The sequence below is a fragment of the Bacillus rossius genome, chromosome 7, assembly GCF_032445375.1.
Source record: "Bacillus rossius redtenbacheri isolate Brsri chromosome 7, Brsri_v3, whole genome shotgun sequence".
Classification (NCBI taxonomy): Eukaryota; Metazoa; Arthropoda; class Insecta; order Phasmatodea; family Bacillidae; genus Bacillus; species Bacillus rossius.
In genome coordinates this window covers 38567104-38588351 of record NC_086335.1, presented here as the reverse complement: position 1 = coordinate 38588351, position 21248 = coordinate 38567104, and the positions used below count along the sequence as shown (strand labels likewise).

The 21248-nt window shown below is 37.7% G+C and overlaps 1 protein-coding gene across 1 annotated transcript in view; it reads right to left on the bottom strand.

Annotated features, from left to right (window-relative positions):
- Window positions 1-5180: 5180 nt before the first annotated feature.
- LOC134533853 (dedicator of cytokinesis protein 3) overlaps window positions 5181-21248 on the bottom strand; it is a 286469-nt gene continuing 270401 nt past the window's right edge. The window contains exons 33-38 of the mRNA XM_063371549.1: window positions 20589-20758; window positions 18936-19104; window positions 16001-16188; window positions 14213-14418; window positions 12313-12392; window positions 5181-6102 (exon numbers count right to left, since the gene is read on the bottom strand). Coding sequence (XP_063227619.1) covers window positions 5761-6102; window positions 12313-12392; window positions 14213-14418; window positions 16001-16188; window positions 18936-19104; window positions 20589-20758 — 1155 coding nt within the window. The 3' untranslated portion in view covers window positions 5181-5760. The remainder of the gene's footprint in view (window positions 6103-12312; window positions 12393-14212; window positions 14419-16000; window positions 16189-18935; window positions 19105-20588; window positions 20759-21248) is intronic.

Sequence of the window (21248 nt, the reverse complement as noted above, 5' to 3'; positions counted from 1 at the left end):
ATTGTGACTTACAAATATCAGCACAAAGTGGTCTGTTAAGTGATTGCAAAATATTAAAGTGTGGAACTTCTCCTCTACTTGACATAGGAATTCTTGCTACTTCACTGCTACCAACAGAAATGTGACCGCAACTTTATTCTCGAACGAGGCAGGTGACGAGTCTGAACTTAGCTCCTCCCCAATGTTACACTTGCCATAAGAGATGTCACTGTTGTGTCCATGCACAGAGAGCCGTGGAAATGTGAAAAACCTGTGTGCACATTGCAGATGAAAGTATAGATATATTCTAGATAGCCATGGTGAAAAGAAATGTAATTGGAACCAAAATGGCGCCACAAATTACAGATAAATAGGTATGTACACAACTTACAAACTATTATTTTCAAAATTTTGAGGTTCACATGCACTTATTTTGCTCTTCCATACCAGCCGCTACTGGGTAAGTTTTATAAATTGAGATGTGATGCAGACCTAGAGTAACACAATACATGAATACAATAAACATCAAACATTCACTTTCTAAAAACTGATTCGTCAATGTGAACTAACACAACAAATTTTTCAGTTAATGCATCAATTTTTACTGAAAATAATTTTACAAAAATGCACAAAATGTTTTTTATAGCATAAAAGCCACAACTGATCATGACAAAACATCATATTATAATTAAGGGTGAAAATATTTGAGTACATTAATTTGAAAAGAACAACATGACTTAATTTGAAAACAGTCAAGATCTGACAAATTTAGTATAAATTATTGATAGCATGCTCAAGACAGGCACTTAGTAATACCATGAGTACTGAAGGTCAATGAAAGTTTCGGTAACTACACACATTTAGCTGGTTAATACAGTGTACTGTTGACTCATAGCATGTGAGCAACAGGCGAACTCATCAAACTCCAGCACTATTTACTTGCACACTATTAATAAAACAAAAATTTTTGTTTATTATTAAATTGCATAGTAAAATGTAAGGAAATTTTTTTTGGGTCATTTATAATGCATCGGATGCAAGTACAAGACATAACGCAGTCTTATAAAATGAAAATCATAATATAATTAATTAATACATAAAACAAAAGAAGTTAATGAATATTTAGAGGTACAATTATATGATGAATAGTGATAAAATAGATATAACACAGAAACGGAAGTCAATAAATAAGCTGCATAACTCTGAAACGTGGCAAAACATGAACTGCAATGAAGTTCAATGTAAAATTCAATTCACAAAACTTTAGTATAGGGCAAAGGCTTCATTTAAAAAAAAAAACAAATGAGTATGTACTGTGTACAAAAAAAATGAAATTACGCTTTTCACGACATAACTAGTTAAAATATAAAACCGTAAAATCTGAAACGCCCATTTAATAGTTATCAAGCTTCACTCAACGGACAGGTCATGCCAAGGAAGAGTACAGGAGCCCCACACACATACAGTTTTGCCTTCAGTTCGGACAAACAGACTGAACTGAGACAGTTCCGTCTCTCCCCACACACCTGACAGTTCACAATCATCAGTCCACCTTGCGATGTGTTGAGTGTGCACGTGTAGAAAGTTTCCCTTAGGAATGTGTCATCTGTTAATGAATTGCTTGCATATGTAGCGATAGCATGTGTATTAAAGAAGAAAGGGTTACCACTATTTTGCCTTGCACATATGTAAACTGAACTAATACCCGGCCGGCAGATCAGCCATCCCGCACACGTCAGTTCCGCCTGGCAGGTGGCATGACTGGACGGCCGAAAAGCGGGGACACTCACATTCCGAAAGTCCCGATGATTTGCCCGCTGGCAGCCCCGAGCATGTCACTTTTGCCTGATGGATCAAGCCTTTTTAGGCCAATGTGTGTGTGGGGGGCCCCAAAGGAATTTGCCAGATTTAATTTAATTATATGAACGTGGTCTTACATGTTTGAAAATTGATTGAAATAATTTTACACTGTAACTTATTTTTATAGTTTATACACCCTTAGTTATAATTTATTATCATGGTATCTACGATCACACATAACTTATTTTTCTTAAACATTTAAAGCTTAACCTAGCAAATTGTTTAAGTAAAGACATATACCTTTTTTTTTTAGTTATGTTTAATCTGGTATTATTCTCTAAATGTATTTGTAAACTTGTTATAAACCAGTGATGTGACAATCAATAGAGACATTACATTATTAATTTTTTGTATTTATATTAGATCAGCCATGAAAGATCTTGAAAACTTTGATTTAATCCCAAAAAGTTGAGAAGTTTTAAATTACAATACAGTGAAGTAGGCTTGTGCGAATACTAGTTTTCTAATGTGAAGCGAATAAAAAATTTTTTTTTATAATATACAGTAAGCCTGTGCAAATGTTCAAATTTTCGAATAACAAAATGAATAGTTTATTATTTGTATTCAATTCAATTTCAAATACTAAAACTTTGAAAAAATGAATATTCAGTCGTTTACAATTAGGGCTGTGCGGAATCTTGAAAACTAGGAAAACTTTCTGTATCACGGAGGTTTTTCTCGTCGGGCTGGTACAAAACTTCTATGGGATTTTTATAATGTTTTAGGACTACATCAGGCCACATCCATTTTGAGAAGACTAATACAGTAAAGGCGGATTTAACACAGTAATTTGGAACCATTACTAACATCCACGTTATCAGCATTCTGATACAGATGTGTCCCTAAAAATCACACGACGCGATGTTAAAGTTGACAGTTTTCAGATCAGTGGGTAAAAACACGGCATGCCGGCTTTGTGATTAGTTTTGTTCAGAACGTGGCGGCGAAGATAAAGAAACATATAGATCTAGTGGGAAACATCTGGTACATACTCACAGCAAAGAAAAGCCTAATAAGCTATGACCAAATTTTTCTGGTGGATAATACAAGTGAATGACTGGATACAGGTTCATACTCACACTCCTGGCGTAATTATCTTGTCCCGCGTGGCCCAAAAAAAAAAAGGTCTACCTCTTTTACCCAAGCTCACATCCACTGGGTGGCAAGAAAATATTTGCCTGTACCTGCCACACAAGTTTGCAGTGGAGACTTTTCTCACCAACTGGTAACATTGTGACTTGTAGAGTCTCTACTCTTCAAAAATGTAGAGCAGCTTGTGTTTTTCCACAAAAATTTAAACTATCTGATAGGTAGTGAAAGACGTGACAGAATTTTTTATTTAAATATAAATAATCAAAAAATTGAAAAACCTTTAAGTTTTGAATGTTAAAAATGTTCTAATTCTGCATAGACTGTATTACTACGTAAATATGAATTAGTTTAGTTCTAATGTTGTGTGATAAAAAAAAAGTTTTTATGGGATTTCAATTAACTCATTCTTGTTATTCAAATGCAATATTCGTATTTGAGAATAAGTTGGTATTCGTATTCAAATTTGATTCAAACTAAATAACTGATATTCGCACAAGCACATACAATATTAAAGTTAAAAAAAAAAAGTTTAACATTTTTAATGTTTGAACTGATTAATTGATTAACTAATTTTGCCCTATGTATAACAACATTCAATAAAAATTGTAAAATAACCATGCATGATATTAATATTGAGCATTCGTAAAAGCAAATGGAGTGCCACATTTTCAATTTTTTTAAGTTAACCAAATTTATTCAAGCAAAACATAGAACAAAAAATATATATATTTTCATGAGCGAATCTAAGGCTTTAAAGCTTTGCAACAAACATGAAGCTTCACATCAGACGCAAAGCTTTGCCTCACAACGGATCTTCAAATGAAACAAATAGCTAATTTCCTGTAGAATTCAAATCAAATATTAAAAGCATCACACAGCCTACAGTGAAGGGTCATTAACCAGCATTCTATGGTTCAGCGCGTTCTGTAACCTGGCACCAGTCGAGCTGGTAGTGCTCAGATTTCTTCGGGTGGATTCCAGCTGTTGACCTTGGTGGCCAGGTCATGTTACTGCGCTGCCGGCATTTTTAGTTCGCTCAGAGTTGATCATTAAGAGAGAGAGCGAGAGATATGACATTTAGAGTTCAACAGATTTTAGGCCATAACAACTTCATATTGTATAAGGTTTAAGATTTGGCTATGTTAAAGGATAGAATATAATTTAATGGAAAGCCTGCTACAAATAGTTTACCATGTGAAGTCACTGGGATTTGGAATTTAATTTAATTTTTCGAAATGACTACAAATTTAATAATAATAATAATTATTATTATTATTATTATTATTATTATACTGTACACTATATAATGGCTTATGTGAAGTGCTTAATATGTGATCTATGTTTTAACGAAGGCAAATTTTCAATATTGAATGATAAGCAATTGTTATTGCATAAAAACTATTAACCAATATGGCATCCTTCATTCTAGCAGGTCACATTTCACATTTTTACATTTGGTATTCCTGTATAATATATATTGACGTCCGATAACCGGCAAAATCGCTAATTCGGCATGGCCTTGGTCCTGAACTTGCCGAAGTAAAGCCCTTCCACTGCACATTCTTGCATACATAGCTATTATATAACATTATTAATATAATGCATGCTGTTCAAAAAAAAATAATTCACTGCGGAGATAAATATCGTCCTGTGAACCTAACAATATTATTTTAGCGAACCAAATGTAGGGAAAATTTGCTAATGTCACTCCCCATAGTAATACAAATAATTATTATTTAGGGTGAAAAAATAAGTTTAGTTTCCTTTTCTTGTTGCACCATAAGTAACATTAAAATTCACAAACTTACCAGAATGTGCTAAATAAATACATTTTGTACATAATGATTAATAACAATGAAAATAATTTGTCAATGCCAAGTTCTGTTTTAGAGAGAATATCCATTTCGGACACAGCCAAAAATTTCTTTAATGAAATGTTTTAAGCTTTCATTCACAATAAAACAATACAAATTAATTGAAAGAAAAAAACCTTTACTTTTTATTATAACACACAGCTAGCTAAAACTTTACTTAGCACAATTAAGAATTAACAAGCCATCTCTACACAGTACATGCTAAAATGAAACTGTAATTGAGTAGTTCCAAATATTAAAAAAAATAGACTAAGACTACATTTTACAACCATATTTGGTGTATCAGTAGTAAAATACCAAAATTTCTTACAACTGGATGATTCTTACAGGTACACCAGTACTAACTGAGCAAAATCTATGATGTAAAAAAATACGTACATCCTAAATATTTATATTTTTTCTACAGCACATTTATGCCTAAGAAGGATTATAATTTCTGAGAAAATTATATAGAAAATCAATTAAACACCAGTTAATGCTGAAAAAAATGATATGTGTCATTCTCACACACCCATCAGAAGAAATTTAAAAAAAAAATAAAAATATTTGAGATTATAACATGTATGTAAACCGTACTGTCTTGCATACCGTGTGAACCTAACACTAATACTACTTGTCACATATGACATTAACATAATGCCTTTATAACATACTTACCGTCAAGTCTTTAATTAAATTGAAATTTAATTCATATTAAATACATTCTCGTAGCTAAGTCGCTCATACTTTGGTCAAACTTACCATTAAATCTACTTAGAAAACAAAATTGATGTTGCACACCACCTTCCTAGTTTCGGAACCATTTGAATTCTGCTCAGACAGTCCAATAGAAAATATAGTCATTTTTACCTTGGCGAGTTCCAACAAACAGCGTGAAACGTGAACGGTGTGGAGCGGAGGAATGGCTGGGAGCGCACGGAATGATATGGAATGCAGCGGCGGCCGGCGGGACGCCTCACGAGGGACTGCCCGGCTGCTTCTGGAGCCTGGGGACCGAGTAGTTCTCGACGGGGCACCGCTCCGAGGTGGCGCCGGGGGAGCCCGGGGCGGGCGTGGGCGTGCTCTTGGGGGGGATGGGAGGGGGCGAGATGTTCATGACGTCGGAGCGCCGCTGCGCCAGGTCAAACTCCTCGTACGACAGGTTGTTGAAGTTGTTGGGCGTCGTCTGGGACAGCGACATGGAGAACTCGGAGTAGCCGGAGTCCCTGAGGTCGTGGTCGCCGGCGTCCGTTAGCTGCTCCAGTTCCAGCGAGGAGTCAACGAGGGAATCCGCACCGAACCCCGTGGAGCCGGAACCCTGCAAGCACGTCTTCTCCTGTAATATATACAGCCCCACTCGTCTGTACAAATTATAACCCACTTACAAATGAGTTATAAAACTTGAAATTTTTGCAGGCTCAGAGAATGATGTCAGTCCATAACCAACGGGACGATTCCAAAAAAAGTTGTAATTTTTAACTTCCAACCCTGAAGAAAATTCAGAATCGTGAACCGTCTTGAAAGTTGGTACATACCTTTCTTTAAATGTCTGCTGGCAAAACTGTATGACGTATCACAATATTGATTACACCATCTTATTGTATTTGATAAGATCTACAATTTAGGTCCTGTGATATTTTGTCATATCTCCTTTTTTTGAATCTTAAATAGAGATAAATTATATGCACTAGGCCAAATTTTGTGCTTTTTTCACATATTTTTCAATTTTCTGCACAGGTAGCTGAATTCCTCAAATTTGGAAGGCCTGTTGTAATTAAACTGTTATACCTTTTTTTGTCATATCTCCATCAGTTTTACCTTAGAATGTATAAGAAAATTACATATAGAGTAAACTCTCGATTATCCGGGCCCAGATTATTCGGTTATCAGGTTATCCATGCTTAAATTTCGATTAATCATTAGTGTGTTATAGCCTGATGCTGTAAAAAAAAAAAGGCATTGCTCTGGCACATTTCTCACTTGGCCGTTCTATATTTTTAACCACCCCGTTACAGTGTTAGAAAGCTGTTAGGTCTGACCCTTTGAGTCGCCCACTCCTCAGCTGTCACATTTGTCACACATTTGTCCTGACTGCTGCTTCACGTCTCCAGTCTCTGTATTGTTTGTTTCACATGCCGTTATGCTCCTGTCCGCCCGCCGCCCATCTGGCCGGCAGGCGCCTGGCGAGTGACATCACTGGCTGGCATACGAAGGAACATGGAGAAAAAAAAAACTATCCAGAATTCATGCCTGCACGGTCAGCGCGTCTTATCTTCCCACGCTTGTAACTGCAGCATTTCATGACGAACACTGCAGTCACGGTTTCGCAAGATGCGCACATATTGCTGCATTCAACTTTGATTTATGGCAACTTTCCTGTGTTAGTCCGTGAAAAGCATGCCTCGGAGGATTGGTGTATTGAAGTGATACTTACATATTCCTCCAGCCTGGCACAGGTTTCTCTGCATGCTAGCTTTGTGAAAGGACAAGGAACTGGAAAAGAATAACTCGCCACTGAGGGGTAGAAAAAATAAATACAAGGAGAGGGGGGGAGAAGTGGGGACTGCCGCCTCTCCGGCAGATGGAGAAAGACCACATGGTGAGAGAGTGCAGTATTGTTTACATTCGAATGAGGTGAGACAGTTCACAAATACTTCACTTGTGCTCACAGAATTCTACTGAAGACAAATATATGGTGCAGCCCAAATTTGAGGGCTGCCCGTTTCATGAAACGGATTATCCAGTTTTTTTTACAGAATTTCAATGATCCGGGCATTGGTAGATACCAATTAACACAGATAATCGGGAGTTTACTGTAGTGTATATTTTCACAAATTCGTCTAAGTTTTCTTAAACTTGTGTGACAGCTAAAAGCTAGAATCATCAAAAAGTACTATCTTGTGGCTATGGAATGTGCAAATATGTCTGCCAAAATATGGCACTAGTAATTGTTCATCAAGAGTTGTAAAAATGGTGCATACATAACTAGTACATATATCAATACTTGTAATAAAATATTTAATAAATTTCTCACTCCATTAACATAGTCTTCACACCTGGTAGACCTATTGAATTTGCAAAGATGTAAGATTTTGGTCCTACAATGTTTTGTCATAACTTTGTTATAACTTATAATAAGTTGAAAACTTAACATATAAAACACATCTTCAAACATTATTTGTTTATGATTTTTCATGAACCCCAGAATCATAAAAATTAACATTCTTAGGGCTGTTGTAAGTGTCCATGAACTTGTCCAATTTAATAACTCCAGCTGTGCATTAAGTAAGTAAAAAATAATATTTAATTATTTAATTATACTATTATACTGTATAGGGGTGGTTCTGAAATCAAGGGGAATTTTTTGTCCCTGGGATATTATTGGCTTAACAATTATTATTTTAAATGAGGAAGCTGGTATTAAGTAGGAAAAAGTTGATATGTAATGTTTGCAGTTTTTATTTCACATATTTATTTAATTTTATATTTTTAAAAAAATTCAATATATGGGAAATGTAACCTCCATGGAATGTCCCCACCCACATTTTTTTAGTGTTAACTAAAGAAATAAACCTGATTAATAATTTTTTTGTGTAAAACTCTTGATTAAACATTAATTTATTGTATAACTAATTTACTATTCACAAAGAAATAACAATTTTAGTTTATTTAATTGCTTAATTTTAAACATAAAGTTGTCCATGGAGTGCTGAGGTAACTGCTGTGGAATAACTTAAACTTGATTTAAATCCCACTAGATAGCCGCACTGTCTTCTTTATCAGAGCTGAAGTGAAGCTCACTTCGGCCATTTTGTCTGGTGATGATGTTGGATGTGTGTAGTTTTATTTTGTTTGTGAAAAAGCCTTTCAATTCTTGAAAACCAAGTGAGTTCTTTTTGTTCTTGTAACCTCCATGTGTTTACTAACATTATTCCTTATAGTGTTAAACATAATTTTTTAATTAACTCTTATTAAATAGCTATTTTTCTCTCTAAAACCAAAGGCAGTTAATTCTCAATCTTTTAGGTTAGGTTTTAAGCATGGCAATCCTACTTATTTGTAACCTCCATGGAAGTAACCTCCATGGGTTGTGTTAACCAGGGAGGTTACAGTTAACAATGGAGGTTACAGAAAGTTATGTAATAGGCCTAATTATTTATAGATTTATAATCTAATTTATCAATCAGTTGCAGTAAAACTGCAGATAAACTGTTTTGATATTCTTACTTTAATAGCCACTGTAGACATATGTTTAAACTAATTACTGTCAGATGTGTGCCCAGGGAGCGGGAAATGAGTCATGGCTCATTCCAAGATGAAAAATATAACGTTTAAATTTAAAAATGTAAAATGTAAATGTCCATTTACCAGCAATGACCCTTGCCCTCCTTCCTTCCCCGGGGCCCATACCTGGTACTATGTATTAGGTTTTTTAAGGAAATTTGGACAAGATATAGATTTATGTTTCCACCAAAATATGATGGTTTTAATGTTGTAATAAAATCTATAATTTTATAATTGTAACAACTAATTCTGAACAAGAGATGTCGTTATAAGTTTCCTGAAATTTAGCAAAATATAAAATAGTACTTTAAAAATAGACATTTCTCATGTTTAATAGGCTTATAAAAAGTTATTCATATGTAATTATCTTTTAACTTGAATATGACTTTGTTAAAGTTTTAAGTTACTTATTTTGTTTCATTTTTAATACTGCTATATCATTTAAAGTGTCACTTGTAACCTCCGTGGCTTGAAATGTAACCTCCATGTTCAGGAAAATGAGAAAACTGTTGTTTTATTTTAAATATGTTTCCTTGACCTTTTTCTGAAGTGCTAGATTATTATACATGTAAATAACATTCTAAGAGTAAAATTTCAATTTTTTATCATTTTTTTTTTTTTTTTTTTTTTTTTGCCTCCTCAAATTCCCTTTAATTTCAGAACCACCCATAGACATCTATATATAGAACCTGATGTGGAAGTTTGAGGGTGATGTGTTTTCGAGGGAATTCTCCCTAGGTCAAGTTTTTGGGCGTATTTGGGGGCGAAGATAACAATGGGGATTTCACAGGATGGCGTAACCCTCTGGGAGGTTTCAAGGTATGTCTAGATGGTATCCTCCTTGGGTAAATGTAAATTCTTACAACTAAGTATTCTTTATAATGTAATTTTTGGAATTTTAAAATCAAAATTCACACTACAATTTCAGGGATTAATAATATTTTAGTAGACTACACCAACGTTTACACTTAGAATTTTTAAGTAATGATTTTGCTTGAGAAATGAAAACTGGACATTCTCATGGTTGCTACAGGACTAGAAAACCGGGAAAACCGGGAAATGTCAGGGAAAATTCTACGAATTCTGGAAATTTTAAAGTTGCTTATAATTCAAACAAAGCTTGGTTTTGATGCGCTCATACCGCTACCGAACGACTCCGCTAAAAGGCTGCTGCCTAAGGCACACGGCAACTGCAATTTTTTTTTACTTGGTCTACGATTGTCCGTTGCAATAGGCTGTTACAACCACCCACCATAACTTCTGGCCAATCCAGGCACTCCTTTGTTCACTAGCGAACCCGGCCTTCATTTGTTCGTGTTTTGATCCTTTTTAATTTTAATTTGGCCTTGAGACTTTGTGTTTTGTTCCGTTCCATGAAGTGAACTACAGAACGGGCATGGCGTCGTTTATCTTTTGAAGGCTATTTTCACGTGGAATAAGATGAGTACAAAGCTTATTACGTGAATTTAAAGGCGTTGTTTCAGGTGAAGTTAGTTTTTGATGCGATCATAAGAAAATAAAGTGCATTTTGATAAAGAAGCAATACGAATTCTCATTTTGAAAACTACCAAGCTGATACGAAAACAGGTGGCTTTTGTGTGCGGTTATGTTTTTGCATTTTTTTAAAACTATTTTTTTAATTACTTTTTTTTTCAACCGTTTAGTCCGTGAGTTCTGTTGCGTGACACTTACATTGTGTATAAAAATATGCATAGCTGAACATGTTTTCCCCCAGAATCGTTAGTTAACATTGTAAGAATGTAAGAGTATTGCATGTTGTAATGCTGCTATTGTAATTCTCTAAGTAGGCCCGTTATATTGCTAGGTGTGAATTTGTAATAGTTTTTGTATTTGTGTAGTAATATTTTTTTTAAGAATTCATAAACAATAATTTTTTAACCTAACCTGAAAATATTATGTACTTTTTTTAGCTTAGAGATGTTGAAGAAAATTACTTTTAAGGAGAATTGGCTCAATGAGTCACAGTTTCAGCATATCAAAACCCTCTGCTAAAAACATAAATTCTGCGTACTGCACTTTGTGCTACAAAAGTATTCAACTCGGCAATATGGGCCGAAGAGCTCTCACCAGCCATGTCAAAGGAAAAAAAAACACATTCGCAATTCTGCCGTCAAAATAACACAATAAAAAAACCTTATTTTACCTCATGTTGAAATTTTTATATTACATTTAATCATATGCACGTTAATATTTATGGTATGAACTTCATAAAAAAGTCAGGGAATTTTTCTCTTAAATTTCTGGAAAACAGGGAAAAGTCAGGGAATTCTAAGATTCTATTTCTGTAGCAACCATGATTCTATATATATTTTTATTATTTTTATTTAATTGTTTTCATACTTTGTTCGTAAGTTAATTATTTTATTTTGTTAAGACAAGTCAAAAATGAATTTATATTATTGTTAATAAATACATACTTGAAACACACACGTCAAGTTTGTATGAAAGACATGCTTACACACTTGGAAACTGAATGTGCTCTGAAACACAATTCCTGCAGTTTCTGCGTACAAGGGCTGTAACATGGAGGAAATATAATAATTTTGTCCACTAAGGATTAGAATAATATTTCCAAAATGATATCTTTGTAACTTTATGAATCTGAATTGCTGTTATTTTCTAATTCTGTTTCCACAATTTTTTTTCTCTTTTAAATTCTGGAAGGGAGGGTGCCAGACTCCTGGCTATAACCCTGACTCTGAATGAATAATTTCAACCAAACCAAAATCAAGATGGCTGGAATGGGATTCATGACTGTTAGTGCAGTGTTCTACCGCCCCCTGTACAACAAGTCTGCTCAATCATACCTCGTGCCAGCACTTTAACAAGCACACAGCGCATAAACGTCCCGGAAAAGCACACAGCGCATAAACGTCCCGGCACTAGGCATTGAAGATTCCATTTGCATAACCATGTAATGTAAAGCCCTACACCTACTTTATATAGACCTTTCTTTTCCTTGCCACCAACAGGAAAATGCTTCAGACCCTAGCCCTATGTTACAGACCTATATAAATTCTAAGCATAATCTTTGCATTTTCAACTAATGGAGCCGAGAATTTCCTTTGGCTTAAGTCACAGCAGTGCAAGCAGCCTTTGGCACTCAAAAATTGTGAAAGTTACAACCTGGAGATGAAAAAAGTCGAACAGTAAGAATAAGTACAATGATTCCCTGAACATTCAGAAATCAAGCTAGTTAAAAAAAAAAAAAAAATAGTCGTACCTTCTTGACTAGTCGCTTCGGGGGCGCTGGTGGAGTCTGGCTGGTTTCAAAGAAGAAAGCAGTGTTCCTTCTATCTGGAGCTGAAACAAGAAGGGCGTTGCGTAAGTTGTGTCACTTGCATGCTGGAAATGTTTAATAATTTTCCTCGACCTGGCAAATACATAAGCTCCTTTCCAACCATAAATTTAGGGTGTTTAATCAAACTTGTAAGCTTTGGAACGGCTCGGGCGTTCGGCTGGCCCGACGTATCCGTGGCGAGCCCGATCCAGTCCCTTGCCGTAATCCTCCCCACCGACGTTATCGCTAGCGTGTCGTGCCCCAGAAGCGGAGGATCGTGGGTTGGAACCCAACAGCCTGGGCATGACTCCAATATATGAGCATTGAGTCAGTACCTAGGCGGCTCGGAGCTGGTCTGCGAGTACTCGACAAATATTCCATAGCCGTGAATGAGGTGATGTTCAGTTTGAAATTTCAAATATAATTTTTTTTAAATTACTTCTTACCAATAGATACATCAAGTGAGGCTGACTTACTTAAACATTTAAAACAAAAGATTGTAACATGTATGAAGCCACAAAGATTCATTGATATATTTGTATTTGTATTTTGCAACATAGTACATACATACATACATGCTTTTTAAATTTAACAAAATATCTGTGATAATTATTAAGTTATTATTAATAATACTGTATTTTTATGTATATAATCAGTCGGATGAACAACACCATTTTCAACCTTTAAAATATTTATACATAAAAAAAAACAGTTTTTTTTTAATTTTCTTGCATTTTTCACTACACAATTATGGTTCCATATGTATTTCCCTCTTTTTTTCAGTTTACTCTATTATGCATTAAATTATCTTGCACTATTGTGAAGTTTAAAAAAAAAAGTTTCATTAATTCCAACTAAATGGAACTGGACCCTGCCAAAAGTCTGGTTAAAATAAATTTCCCAAACATGCACGTAATACATGTTTTGCATGGGTAAAAATATAAAAAATCAATTTTTTTTATTAACACAACTTTTTCTTCAGCAATAATTGCAATTATAATGTTACGGTGTATGTAGACCAAAGTTTTTAACGTACAAAAATTAGTGTATACTGCTTTTTTTTTTAATTTGGTGTGGATTAGCAGACCTCTACTGTATGTTCGAATATCATTCAAAATGTATTCAAGAACAATTTCATATTCAATTGGAATATAAAAAGCAGGATTCGCAGTTGTAAGCCTACGTGCATAGTCGCTGGGCGGTGACAGCTGTCGCGGCCGACGTGTTTAGGAAGAGAAGGGCTGACGGCTTCGAGATTACTGACGTGCGCGGCACGTCGTGCGTCAATGGTAATAGTAACTATGTTGTTTATTAATTTCAATATCTTCATCAGTAACTTTAAAAAACTCCAACATCCCATCTTTGACAGCTTTCATTGGATGTATATTTGCAATTCTTTGTGGGCATTTGATTTCTGCGAGTCCTTTTCCATCCGATGTTAGTCCATACTGCGCACCCCACGCTTGCTCACTCCACGGCGGTCGGCCCCTCGCCCCTCGTGCAGGGAGCTCAATCTCCTCCTCACTCACAACAACACTGTCACCGTTTCTCAAGTTTGTGTTGTTCACAACTAATAAAACTACGTCCTCTCAAACTAACATTCAAACACATTATACTACTATATATTTATGATCAATTTAGCATAAAATATTCTCTCTGAACATAGTTTTGGTAGCTTTTATATGTTCAAACATAAAAAACATCACTAGCAGAAATTTGTTTTACAGAAGTCAAACGTCAGTTAGAAATTTCTGGTACGGAACATAACTGTAATGACTGTACTCACACTCATGAAAGGCAGTACAATGGTATAAAAATCAGGGTCCTAGACATCCACACTCACTGTGGCCGCGGGGCGGCAGCGGAGGGGCCTCCTCCGCGCTGGTCTCGGACCAGGAGTTGCGCAGCTGGCTGCAGCCGGCGTCCCCGGGGCCCGGCCCGGCCGCCGACGCGGGGTTGGGGGGGAAGGAGATGGGCTTGCTGAGGGAGCGCTGGTGGGTCTGCTTGGGCGGCCGCGGCTGGCCGGCCTCCCCGTCCCCCGGCCCGTCCCTGCACACACGGCGACCCTTGTGTTAGGTACACGGGGCCGATTGTTTCAACTGCATGGACACGGCTGTGTGTTGTACGTGAATACGTGTACGTAACGCTAACAGGTAATATTATCTATACAACATATAAAATACGCTATTTTAGGTAATCACGTTTGAACACTAAGAAGTCCTTCGGGTTTCCATGTTTTGTTTACGATAGCAACTATTTCCGTTCCTCGGGTTCAGGAAAGAAATCAAGTAAGCAAATAATTACTGTGTTATAACTTTCTTCATTATAGGTCTGTGATACGATAAGTGCGACACAAATAGCATGCAGTAATACAATGAGTTTTATGGTAAACGTTAAATAAATACAGGTATACTTAACGTTGTTGGAAAAGTTTCGATGCCAGACAAATTGAACTTGCTGAGCATGAAGCCGGGTAATGAGCGGTCTTGTGAGACAGTAACATTAAATTTCTCCGACTATCATAATTGGTGTAGTGGGATCAGGCTCGTAATCGGGTATAATTTTAGCGATGTTTTTTGGAATATTTTAATAGCGATCGTAATATGCACAATCGATGCCTACAAAGTCCGGCGTCAATATAGAAGCGATTTCTTGAGCCACTTGCGTAATTTCAACCACCTAAGCTGCAGATGTACTGGCACCGTCGTTGATACGCTTGTTCACATTCATTATTTTACATTACCGGCACTGCTTCACTCGGTCATACAGTGTTTTATTGGTATCATTCGATTGCTTTTGGGAAGCTATTTCCAACCATATACAATATCTGTATTTGGATTTGGCCTTTTGATGCGTGAAGGCAGACATTATATATTTTTGATTACATTTTATTTTATTTTAACACCATATATATTCACTGTAACTATTTTACACTAATGTTTTTTTATACATGCAATCTACAGATTTTGACGAGAGCTGATGATTGAAACCTAAACCAACGTCGTAGCTTCTCCGAGTCAAAAGTTATACTAAATGGAAATCTCGAAACACAGCAAAATGACCTCAAAATGACGGCGTTGCCCCCTCCACCACGCACAATGCGTCACAGTCCTCACTTAGCGTAACGAATTCTTTGATCCTTTAGATATCCAGTGGTGTAATTAAATTTTGGATGGAGATATAGATATGTAGCTGCAACACCAAACTGTATCCTCCAATTTTGTTATCATTAGTTATGTGTAGAGACCCGAAAAATTCGCGAATTCATTTCGTGTTATGCTTAAATTCAAATAATTATCCCTTAGTGCTGCTTGTGCCATTGGTTCACTGTTAATCTGCTAGGACTGAGGTCCAATTAGAGACCCTCACTGATAGAAGTGTCGAATCACAGGCCACCCAGTCGAGACGACTCACAAGTCAGTCAGCAGCCAATGTACGGGTGGCATTTGCCCGAGTGTGTAGAGGATATTATTGGTGTCTATCCTGAAGGTCACTGAACCCGCGAATTTTTTCCGGTCTCTAGTAATTTGTATTGCCTCCCACCATGGAAGCAATTTTGAAGACGTATTCACTTAAAAAAATTGGCTTGAAACTGAAACCATGAAACGTTGTGCCTGGCTCTCGGACTGACCTGGAGCACCTCATGGGCGGGAGGGAGGAGTAGTCGATGGTGCCCCTGGTCGGCGTGCGCACCAGCTCAGGTGCGCTGAAGCCCGCCGAGCGAGGCCGGCTCTCCCGCAGCGGGATGGGCGGGGGGTGGACACTCCCGCGGTCGCACGTCCCCTCCGCCGCTGAGCCGTTCATCCTCTCCAGCAGCTCCTGGGACCACCCCGGAGTACAACTGTAGTCTGCGTCATGCTCAGGCCACCGCTGCCAGACTGACACTACCCGGGATGGGCCTCTCAAATCCTTAGTATTCTAAGGATTCAATCTTCGAGGGAAAAGATTTGAAGAAAAAAATTAGAGGAAATAAGGTACATTAAAAAATTTTATGCTATTTTCTCAATGATTTACTCAATGATTTTATAATATTATACTTTTTTAGTATTAAATTTTATCACATTTTGTATTAATTTAAACTGATTTTCTAATAATAATTTTGGTCATATCAGGTAATATTTCCATCCTGAACCGACAGATAACTGCTTTTGTTGAGGAAAGTGCGGGGTTGCCAATTTTATTTACAAGATCCCTTTCAATTATCAAAGCACCAGAAACGTATTTTCACATTAGAAGCTATAATTATGTAAATAATATATACATTTTTCTCATCTTTTAACCCCCCCCCCCCCCCCCTGAAATTTTAATGACTCAGTCTGCATCGTTACCCCCCCTTGTGGGCACCCCTGCATTTCGGTTTAATTGAACTTCAGAAGCTAAATGGGGTAAATGTTGGTGTTGGTTTACAGTCTCGATATAGTGCTGTTGAAATTATAGAGCATATTTCAAAAGAAATGAAGGAACAGATTATTAGACAAATTAAGTGGTGTGTCTGGGAAAATATCAATTATAATTGATGAGTCGACCAGCCTAAGTTCAAAATCTGTGTTAATAGTTTATTTGAGATGTGAAATAAGCAAAGAACAACCACCCTCTTGTTTATTTTTAGATCTAGTAGAACTTTCTAATCAAAAGTCTGAGACAATTTTTCAAAGTTTATTATGCTGTCTTGATAAACACGGGTTTAATAGTGAATACCTCAAACAACATTTGGTAGGATTTACAAGTGACGGTGCTAGTGTTATGCTTGGGAAACACTCTGGAGTAGCTCAGAAATTTCTATCCCAGTATCCAAATATTATAATTTGGCATTGTATGAATCACCGACTTGAGTTAGCATTAGCCGATTCTGTTGATGAAGTAGCAGGTGTGAATCATTTTCACATATTTATGGACAAATTATATACTTTGTACAGTAGGTCCCCAATGAATCAACGCCAATCAGCTGAGTGCGCTGCAGAGCTCGGCCAAGTAATTAATAAAATCGGCTGTATTTTGTCAACCAGGTGGGTGGCCAGTTCGTTCCAAACAGTTTCAGCGGTATGGTTTGGATACAGCTCTTTATTAAGCCATTTTTCAAAAGCCAAAGTAGATATGAGTAAATCTTCCACTGAAATAAGCATGTACAATGGCTTATTGAAGCGATTTTCATCCAAGCAGTTTTTACTTGATTTGGCCATAATGTATGACATTTTAGCAGAAATAGCCATTCTTTCTGAGGATCTACAAAGTATAACGGCTTCTATTGTCTATGCAGACAAACTAATTAAGCGATACATTCGCTTTGTTCCATACCATTAACCGATAACACGAAAATGACATCCATTAACCAGTAACAACTATTGTCTAGTGTAGCAAATAACCTGAAAAAGAGGCTGTTTACAACCATGTCTAGCCATGAGTCAACGTCAGCATCATCCGAGACTGTTACAAAGAACGTTCAATATGAAATTCTGTTGAATCAAATAAAAGTTCTTGACTGTGATCGATGGCCAGCCGATTTGCCTGTAGGGTATGGCGAAGAGGATATACAGAATCTTTGTACACAATTCCAACTTAATTCAGCCAAGATAAAAAATGCTTACCGGGATTATCTTGACAATAGTCGCTGTATTCCCAGAGAACTAAATGTGTTAATGAACTGCACAAAACTGATTGCGTGTAGTTCAGCTGAGTGCGAAAGGGGGTTCAGTTTGATGAACATCATTGTATCTCCTACCAGAAACAGACTTTTAATACCACATGTATCATCACTAATGTTCATTAAACTGCATGGACCCTCCCTCAAAGACTGGAACCCTGAGCCTTACATTTCAAATTGGCTGAGATCGCACCGTTCAGCAGATGATACGAGAACCTGCGTAGCAAAAGGGCAACACCAAGATACTGAAAAAAAATGTTTTTGCTGATTTATTGTAAACAGTGTTGAATACATAACTTGAATTGCAGACATTTTGTACAATGCCATGTAGCAAGGTTACAGTTTTGTAATATAATGTATGACAATGTCTCTTAATGTACCAATTGTGTCTTTTTTGTGTCTATGTATTGTAAAAACATGTAAGGGTATTATTTGTATTTTCCAAAAAGTGAAATTAATAGTCATGAAACTCGCCAATATTGGTTAAATTAATACCTCCATATAAGTTTATGTTAACAAAATCTTTTTGTTATTTCTGCCAGTAAACTTGCTAATATAGCTTCAATTAGCACCTGGAAATTCAAAATTTCCCGGGGGAGGACCCCCGGACCCCGCTTTTATTAGCAGGATGGGTGAACCAAAGAGTCTTGAATACAAAGAGCTCCGGCACTGTAAAATTTGGAACTACACCACTGGAAAAAGCGTTGAATTGGTTTTAAATTGGTTATCGCCGTTATCGGATCTATTAAAGAAATGTATCGTGTAATTGGATCAGTATCTGTTTTCATTTGCATTACCCATCAGGCCATCATTAAGGGAAACTTTATTTATTTTTATACATGGACACATATTTCCTGGAGTACTGCGGAGCGGGGCCGCACTCTGAGAACCACTGGCCCAGGCAGTCACATGCCGACTGGGTTACCATGGGTCGGCTGTAGATGTCCTCGTCGTCCGTGCCCTGGTCCTCGCCGGCCACCAGGTGGCCGTAGTGGGCGCTGCTGCCCGACGCCGAGGACCGGTTGCTGGGCGTCTCGCCGCTGCAGTGCGCCAGGGACTGCTTCTTCTCGACCGGCAACGGCGGGAGCGGGGTGCTGCAAGCACGCGTTGCGCGGCACTCCTTGGCACGTCCGCCGTGCGTCAAACTTGAGCCCTCTGCAGTACGTATTTTTGAACATTCAACTAAATAAACGTTACTATTTCCTCGGCTACCACGCGGGCACGGCACACACCAACCACGAAATACTCGTGGCTGGCAAAGAAGGATCTTATTTATTTGAAATGGGGGGACTTTTACCAACATAAAAATTGTTTTGAGCGACTTATGATTAGAGACTGGAAAAAATTCGCGATTTCGATGACCTCTAGGATAGACTCCACAATCCCCTACACGCTCGGGCAAATGCCACCTGCTCGCTGGCTACTGGCTTGTGACACCTGCCAACTGGGACGCTTGCGATTTGATACTTTTTTGGTTGAAGGCAGTGGCGTAGACAGGATTTGTGTATGGGGGGTGGTTAAGAAGCATAGCCCCCCCCCCCCCCCCCCCCCCCCCCGTATTAAAGCGGGGGGGGGGGGGGTCCGTGGGTCCTCCCCCGGGAAAATTTGGATTTTAAGGTGTGAAATAGTGCTATTTTAGCAGTTTTCGGTTCTTAAATTTGAATATTGTATTGGTAAAATTTTTATTAATTTTAATATGAAATTTGTTTGAGTGAGAATATAAGAAATTAATTAAAGATTTGGTGCTAAGGTGGAAGGGGGGGGGGGGGGGGTTTGAACCCCTAAACCCCCCTCCCCCTCCCGGCTACGCCCATGGTTGAATGTTTCTCATTGGCTCACAGTCCTTCAGATGAACTGTGAGTCAATTACAGAAGCAATATAAAGGATACAGTTGTTGGGATTGTAGCGTATCGTGAAGTGAAATGAACCCGCGAATATGTTCCGGTCTCTACTCGTGACGTCCAACAGCTGGGATCAGGGTCGGTGCAAGGTAAATTGGCGCCCTAGGCGAAAAAACCCTAATGCTCTCCCCTCCCCCCACCCCCCTCCCCCCCCCCCGGCCGGACACCCCCAAAAAAATTTTCCTTGCCTCAAAATACATCATGTAAGCCTAATATTTTTGTCAACAATCAAATGTAAGCAGGCTTGTGTTTTTTTTTTTACTTTTTTGCTTATTACGAATCACGAACAGGTCACCGTGGACTTTAAATAATTACTTATATCAATATAAACATTCCAAACTGTTACAAAAATCCATTTTCGTCTAGTTTCAATAATCGTTAAACATATTATATAAGCTCTTATGTGTCGTGCTGCGCCGCCCCCAGCTACTTGGCGCCCTAGGCGGTTGTCTAGTTCGCCTATATGGACGCGCCGGCCCTGCTAACTGGGATGCTTGCAATTCGATACTTTTTTGTGTTGAAGGTTTTCCATTGGCTCACACTCCTTCAGATAAACTGTGAGTCAATTACAGAAGCAATATGTTCGGATTATAGCATATCGTGAACTGAACCCGCGAATATGTTCCGGTCTCTACTGGTGACGGGACGGCCGGGACGGAGCGGGAGGGACGACTCACTTGACTATGCTGTCGGACTGGGACTTGCCGCGGGCGCGCGGGGCCAGGCTGAGGTCGCGCAGGCCCTGCCTGAGCTGCGCGAACCGCTCCTGCAGGCGGCGGTGCAGCGGCTGGACTCCGGCCGGGGCCAGCTGGCCGTGCAGGCACAGCGCGCTCTCCAGGATCCGGATCTGCGCGGCCGCACGACACACAAGCCTCGCAGTTACAAGGAAGACCAGTCTCGAACCATCACCTTCAACTCGGAGTCATGTTTAAATATACAATAAAAGACTGAAATCCTATTATTTTTTCAAATGTGAATATAATTTTAAATATGACAAAAAAAAAAAGTGGATTTCTTAGCATTTCTATCAAAAAAGTTTTTCTTATACTTTTTTTTTAAATAACAATTTTTTTTTTCACAATGGCAAGCTTGTAATTGTATCTTTTTACTAATCCTTTTATTTTAACATTGGACAATAGGTAATAAAGCTGTAGTCTTAAATAACCAACTTTTCACATTATTTTGGATTTCAGTGTTTTATATAAGAAACTAAAAAAAATATTAATTTTAAAAAAATGTTATTCTTCTCTTAAACTTTTATACCAATACTTTAACATTATTTTTACTCTTAGTGTTAAAAATAATCAACTCCTTTTTAAAAATAGTGAGCGTCAGTC